At 56.8% G+C, this 7379-nt stretch overlaps 1 protein-coding gene and 1 long non-coding RNA gene across 2 annotated transcripts; one reads left to right on the top strand and one right to left on the bottom strand.

Moving 5' to 3' along the window:
- Positions 1-1087: 1087 nt before the first annotated feature.
- BTG2 (BTG anti-proliferation factor 2) lies at positions 1088-5124 on the bottom strand. The gene is made up of 2 exons (XM_065698429.1): positions 4914-5124; positions 1088-4087 (listed from the first exon to the last, which is right to left on the bottom strand). The coding sequence occupies exons 1-2, from the start codon at positions 5059-5061 to the stop codon at positions 3747-3749; spliced, it is 489 nt and encodes a 162-aa protein (XP_065554501.1). The 5' UTR covers positions 5062-5124; the 3' UTR covers positions 1088-3746.
- Positions 4378-7139, top strand: LOC136023700 (uncharacterized). The gene is made up of 2 exons (XR_010616680.1): positions 4378-5226; positions 5771-7139. It is a non-coding gene; the product is annotated as an uncharacterized LOC136023700 (long non-coding RNA).
- The last annotated feature ends 240 nt before the right edge of the window (positions 7140-7379 follow it).

Raw genomic sequence — 7379 nt, forward strand, 5'->3', positions numbered from 1 at the left:
GACACTCCATGGTGTAAGAGCTGTATTTTTATCTCACCTTTCCAATGATGCTGCCCCAGATGCCAGGCAGGGACCACAGCACGATGGGTTCCAGAGCACCGTACACTGGTCCTGCCGGGCCAGAGGGAGGAAGGCCACCATCATCTGCCTTCACCCAGCCTTTGAACCGGGTTCACCTTGGGACACCAGCTCCTCCTGCCATCCCTGTTCCACCAGCAGCAGCAATTGGGGTGTGCTCATGGCAGCTAATGAAGGGCTGAGTTCAGACAGGAGCAGAGATCACCCCATGGGTTGTTTCCCTCTCGGGGGTGGCACACTATGGCCAAAGCAGCTTTGCCCCCACTTGTGCCCCCAGTGGCACAAGAAACCCACCAGGCTGTGATGTGATTCAAGCACTCCCAAACTCCATAAAAACAGAGTTTGGGGCTGAAACCAGCACAAGATGGTTTAGAGAAGAGCTTTAGATGAGGTGAGCTTGAAGAGGAGAGCAGTGAGCAGTTGAGCACAAGCTGGACATCCCCACCTGAGCGAGCAGGGCTGCAGTCACAGCCTCTCCATGCAGCCAAAACAGGATCTGCTGTGAATCAACCCAGCTGCCTTTGTCATGACAGGCCCAGAGCATCCTCCATTGGCTTGAGTGGTTGAGCCCCGTGATCCCTCACCCTTCCTCTGCCGAGGATTCCTCAGTGCTGCTGAGCCAGGCCCTTCCCCTGCACCACACTCGGGTCATTAATTGCAGCATTGGTGCCATTCCCAGGGTTGGGCAGTTGACTCCACAACACCTTCATGCCCTGGCAGGACACCAGACTGCTGCTCCCCAAGCCAGAAGCCTGCAGTCAGCACAGGGCAGGACGCCCACAGCCCCGTGTTAGTCACCAGACCCATTCCCAGCCTTCATTCCATGGGTTCGGAGGGTCAGGGTGAGAGTCAGCGTGTTGACTAAGCAGCTTCTTTCTAAAGCTCCTTGACACAGGTGATGTTAAGAGTCACCCACCCATGAGCCAAGCCCACAGCACTCCCGAGCGTGGGATCTGGGCTGCAGTCCCAACCCTCACTTCCCAAGCTTCCAACAAGAAACCACGCATCATTTCTGCTGCTACATATTTATTAAAGTAACAAAAGCATCTGACAAAGGATCTGTACATTCTGGATATAAAAAGACGTCTGTACAGTGAGAGGAGCCCTCCACGTGTAGCTTTACAAACTCACTCCCCATTTGCACCCAATACAAAAGCAGGTCCCAGTCAACAGTCCAGCTGGTAAAAACCCCACCAGAAACCCCCTCCAACCCATTGATCCATACACACACACTCAGCACCACGGTGGAGCATCAGGCTTGGAGGCAGAAGGCAAGAGAACAGCAATTCACAGCTTTAACCAGCTACAAGAGAGGAATGGGTCATACCCCAAAGTTTGGGGTTTGAAGCCAAAATCCAACCCCTTTACCATGAGACTCCTCCACACCGGGGACAAAAAGGAGCCTTGGCTATTTTAGTTGTGGAAGTGAGGGCATGTTAAGGGCAATTCTAGTGTATTCCTTTGGTGAGGGCTGCTCCTGAAGAACTCTTTTGGGAAGAGGAAAGGAAAGGAGTCAAAAGGAGGAACATGAGAACTAGAACCCAAGGAAGTACCAGCCTTCAGGAAACTCCCCATCACCAAGGGGTCCAGCAAAGCAAGCACTGCCTGCAGCTTTCACCACAGGCTTTTCACGTGAGCAGGTCCAAGAAGCACCAAGATCCCTTTTCCTTGGAAAGGGAGATGGGTTTTTGTAAGCTCCCAAGTGCTCCCTCTCAGTGAGGTCACCTATTGCACAAGTTCACCAAGGGAAAAGCCCCAAGTGCTTCAGTTCAGCTTTGCTGACAGGACAAATTCAAGTGATGCAGAAGGAAGTGATGCAAGCCCAGAGCCACCGGCTGCTATTCCCGGTCCAAGGACAAACAACTCCCCCCACTTGATGTTTTCCAAGGGCTGCTTTTTCCAGGTCTGGAAGTCAGGATTTGAGGCTTACAAGGAGCTGAGCTTCCTTTAGGGGTCACAGACAGGGATTCGTGCTGGATTGTGCTTACCTATGAAGACCCAAGCTAATGACTGTGGCGGTTGGAGGCTTCCTTCCTCTCCCAGAGCACTCAAGGTGTGGAAATATATTGCACAAATGTCTGAGAACTTGATTCATCCAAGGCTGGGCAAGAATGACTCTGGTTAGACCAGTCAGTGCCAGGTCAGAGAAGAGGGAGGTTAAAACCCATGGGCTGAGAGGCAGAGCTGGGAAAGTATCATTAAAGCCACCATGGCCAGGTCCTGCTTCCTCAATGCAGGAACACTGGAGGAGCTGATAAGGAAAAAGGCAACAGATACAAAACACCCTGGGAAAGGCTCATTCCCAATAGGTCAAGCTCCTGGGGCAGCACTTTGGGCTCCCACCCCATTGTAGGTTTAAGGGCCAAATCCTGACCACCACTGGGGCAGAGTCTCCCTGAAGTCCAGCACCCCTAGGACTACAAGAGGAGGTTTGCCTGAATAGACAGAGCACAGGACCAGGCATTAATTGTGCAAAACTTGTGTACCAAGAGATCAGACCCAAGTGATGCCCCTTACCAAGGTGTCAGCGGAGTCGGCTCTCAGGGCCACATCACCCACAGCGGGAGGAGAAGGAAGTGCTGTGACTTTAAAGGCAGCGTTAGGACACCAAAGCATCCAACCACCCCACAGAGAGGAGGAAGAGACCCCCCCAAGTACTTCTGATTAAGGGAAAAGGGGGTTCTCGCACACCAACCTCCACAGCACAAGGTGAGTTGCTTCAGCTCTTCCGGAGAAGTGACTCGGCAAGTCATCAGCATTGGATTAGGCAGCTTTCACAGGAGGCCACACAAGAGTAGTGTGGGTCATGGGCTGGTGTCTAAGCTGCACATAGCAGAAAGGCTTTGTAATTCACAGCTGCTCAATGATTCAGGTACCAGGGAGCACCAGGACCCGGCAGTGCTCCAGTGCTGCAATATTCATCTTGGGGACCTCCTCTGCACAGCCTGAGCCCTCCAGAGCATCTCTGCCTTGCTCCACTTCACAGGACACAGATACCCACGTGGCCCCCTTTCAGCAGCAGATAGGAAAGACGGAGGGGATGGAGGCAGGCCACGGTCCCCCTCACTTTGTGCTGGGAGTGGGGCAGAGCAGAGCTGCAATACTCACAAAGTGGGTCCAGAGATGTGCAAAGGCAAAAGAAAGGGATCCATGGTCCCCAGCATCACTCAGCCCTGAGGTGAGCTTCCCACAAACATTTCATCCAGGCCCCAGAGAGATCAGACCAGCTGAGGGGTGAGGTTAGCAGAGGGAAGACAGCAACTCCTTCATCCCATCCCCAACACTACTGCAATATAGCACCAGTGCTGGGTACCAGGGTGGCGAAAAGGTGACACAGAATGAGCCACCACCAAGCCACACTTCCCAGCCTGGCTCTTCCCCCTCATCCTCCATTCCAAGCTGCCCAAGTGACCAAACCAGCCCCAAATGACCATCCAACACTAATTAGGTAGATATCGGCTTCAGAATAAAAACTCATAAGCTTGCAACAGCTTTAAAAAAGGCACCTAAAGACACCGCTCCAGCCCGAAGCGGTGCCCAAATATTTTAATTATGGATTTTCTTGGAATTTTTTTAAAAAATATAAATAGCTCTTCATCTTAAAAATAGATCCTCGCATGAGGTATACAGTAGCCTGTGTCTTGGCAGTGTATGGACAAGAGGAGTATTTAGCTGGAGACAGTCATGATGTAGTTCTTGGAAGGACTGGTGCGACCTAACATCAGCTGGTTCTTGCAGGTGAGCACCCCATAGGAGCTGCCTGGTTTCGTTGCAGTCGCTTCATACAAAACACAGATGGAGCCGTCCTCCCCGATGCGGTACGAGACCTCGTAGGGGTCCACCCAGAGCGTGAGCTCGCTGGGCAGGAGCTGGTAGAGCTGTGAGAGGCTGAGTCCAATGTGGCTAGCTGCCTTGCTGATAAGGGGGTCCATTTTGTGGTTGATGCGGATGCAGCGATACCCAGAGCCTTTGAAGGGTTTCTCGGGAAACCAGTGGTGTTTGTAGTGCTCTGTAAGGGAAGCGAGAAGGGAAGAGCTGTGAGCAGCAGCTCGGAGGAGGGTTGTGTCCCGCTGCGGTCCCAAGGGGCTCCCACACCTCGCTGTCCTCCTTAGGCTGCCTCCAGCAGACAGAGACTCCACATGCGAGCGCTCAACTGCTCCAAGGCACAGGAATGCAGCTCTTCGGGTCCCAGACACCCCAGCCACAGTGATGGGACCCCAACACCTCAAACACCGCGGTGGCTGTGGCAGATACCGTATCACGGACACCAAACCACCGCAGTCAGGGAGTAACATCCAGGTCATTCCCTAAGCTCCGGGGCACGCTGCTACCCCTTATCTCAGCACAGCAGCAACCCAACCGCCCCTCCCTAGGGCTGATAACGTAAAGCTGGGTCAGGCTGGGAGGAGACACTTGAACCACCCAGTGCGGATGGGAGCGCCCAACCCCACCGACACAGGGCAGAGAGATCAGCGTCGGATCATCTGTACCCTGATCCCAGAAGGAGAGGCTCCAAGCAGACGGGCTGCACAAAGCCCGCAGACTAGGCAGGGAACCGATTCACTTCCAGGGCTGAAGGTGGTGGCCCACAACCCCACAGGGACACCGGTGGGTGCTCAGGGAGCCACGGGCATCCCTACAAGCGCCCGGACAGGCACGGGTGGGCACCCAAAGGCACGAAAGCAACAAGGGCAGCACAGACGGGTGCCCGACACAAGAGGATGCCGGCAGGCACCCCAAGGAGGGACTCCGGCTGCTGGGAGAGACCCAGGGAGCTCGCAAGGACACCAAACGCGTTCCTCTCCCCTCCGCGAAGCCGTTGCGCTGCCCCTCACCTGCAAGCGCCTCTCGCAGCGCCCCGCTGAAGACCTGGAGCTGCTGCTCGCTCACGCAGCCCCGCGTCCGCAGCAGCCCGGAGACGAAGCCGACGGCGGCGGCGATCTCGGGGACCATGTCCTGCCGCGGCCCGCGGCGCTGGCTCATACCGGGACCGGGACCGGGACCGGGCCTTCAGCGACGGGATGCGGGCACCAGCAGCTCCTCAACCGCCCCTGCGCGATCTACGGCGCCCGCTCCGCGCTGCCCTTATATGGTGTGGCCCGGGACGGCGTCAGGGGCGGTGGCGGCGCTCATTGGCTGAGAGACGCGGTATGCAAATAGAACCTGACTTCAGCGCGGGGGAAGCGGTGACGTCACGGCGCGATGGCAATAGCAACGGCGGCTGGGGGGGGGGGGGGGGGCACAGTTACCGGTCGCTATTTTAGGGCTGACCCGGGATGGGGGGGATGGGGCCGGGGTCGAGATGGGGCCCTGCCCCCCCCCCCCATGTCCCTGCCCCCCTGCCCCAGCGCAGGGGCACCCGGGGATCCGGTTCTAGGGGTACCCGGTGTCCGAGGTGACCCCCCCCCCCGGTCCTGGTGCCCTTCGCCGCGATGTCGGTTCCTCTCCGGCTGCTCCCGGCCTCGGGGCTTCTGCCCATCACGGGCACTGGGATGTACCTGGCATCACTGGACCAGTGGAACTGCCTTGGCCCAAACAGCACAGAGCGGTCACTGGGGTGGTTGGGGGCAGTGACACCCTCCTGTCTCCAGTGCAGGGAGCCTGTGTCCCCCCCCACCAGGCTCCCATCACCAAATGTCCTTCCCCAGGACACATCCCCATTCCCTGAACAAGGCGAAATCCTTTCCAATAGGTCCCAACAGCGTGAACACTGACCCCTGCCATGTCCACTGTTGTCTCACTGCTGAGGAGCACTTAGCGTGAGGAGCAAGGGCACCATCCCTCCCTGCGGCCACAAGCCGGGCAGGAGGATGAGCGGGATCCCAGGGGAGGTGGCTGCAGCGCAGAGGACGTGTCGGATCACGGAACAGGGAGAACAAGCCAAGGCATGTGCGGAGCAGCACCAAGCGTCCTCGGTTGCCACCATCCAGCCCAGCGAGAGGGCAGAGGAGGAGCACACAGCCCCGGTGCTTAGTGCGGTGCCAGCAGCACCGTGAAGCCACCACAAAGCAGGAGCTGCCCGGCTGCTGGCACCAAGGCAGCTCCTGCTGAAACTGGCCCCAAGCTAAAGCAGCAGGAGGAGGCCAAACTCTTTTCTTGCCTTGGCTTTGATCAACCATGAGAGAGTCAGTATCAAACCAGGATGGGATTTCGGAATGAATATTCCCTTGGCAGAGAAGCGGGCTTGTTCCAAGGCATTGTCTCGCAGCCTCAGATGCCTCCTTTGGCATGCACTGAAGCCGCAGCTCTGATGTGATCCCCAGCGAAAACGCCTTCTCCTCCTATGGCTGGGGCCTCATTTGGCATCTCCACAAGCGGTGGGTGCAGCTGAAATAAACCGAGGCAGGGATTAGATCATCTGGGTTTGCCTGTGCCCCGGGAGCAGCCCCGTGGAGACACCACAGTGCCGCTCCCGGTGTTCCTGGTGAGGAGGAGCGCGCTGCAGCTGGCACACGGCTGCCAATGCTGCCCTGCCACAGCTCCTGCCGAGCCACCACTGCCTGCCCGCCTCAGAAGAGGTTCCCAGCTCCCTTACAGCCAGGTGACGCAGCTTCAGTTACTCCCGTAGCTCCCAAACAAGAGGGTTTTGGGAGGCTTTTTGCTGGAGTTTCGGTTTATTGACCTCTGGCATTCCTACTGGCACGCACTCTTAACAGGGGGGTTCGCGCCTGAAGCATGAGAGGATGGGGATGGAGCAATGGGTAACCAACAGAGCAAAGTGGAAGGTGTCTCCCTGCCCTTGGCAGGGGGTTGGAACTGGGTGAGCTTTAAGGTCCCTTCCAACACAACCCATTCCGTGATTCCCTGATACAACAGATAGCGCCCAAGCAAGGGTCTGTGCTGACCCCCTTCATGTTCTGTGCAGCTCCAAGGAAAGCGCTTTGGGAAGCAGGAGCAGAGGTAGGGGAAGAAGGAGGAAGAAAGAGCCAAGGGTGCCCCCAGTCCTCCCCTCCGCTCTCCATCTGCCGCTCCATTCATCCACGAGGAATCGAGCAAATCTCTTGCTGTAAACCAGCTTTGCCTTTGTAAGCTTTGAAATAAACCCAAGGATTAAAGTCTAAGGAGGGTTTTTTTTCCCTTCTTCTTCTTCTTTTTGAAGTCAGCAGCACACACGAAGGAGCCCCCCGGGGCATGCGAAACCCAGCGCAGGGCAGGGGGCATGGGTTATGCTGCTGCAGCAGCCAGAGGCCCCTGGGTGCGAGCCCTGTCCATGCACAGCTTCACTGCTTCAAACACACCAGCACCGCCAGCAGCACGCTAGGAAGCAAGAGAACCATCCCATGAAGGAGATCCCCTTTGTA

Source organism: Lathamus discolor, chromosome 19 (genome assembly GCF_037157495.1).
Source record: "Lathamus discolor isolate bLatDis1 chromosome 19, bLatDis1.hap1, whole genome shotgun sequence".
In the NCBI taxonomy this organism is placed as follows: domain Eukaryota; kingdom Metazoa; phylum Chordata; class Aves; order Psittaciformes; family Psittacidae; genus Lathamus; species Lathamus discolor.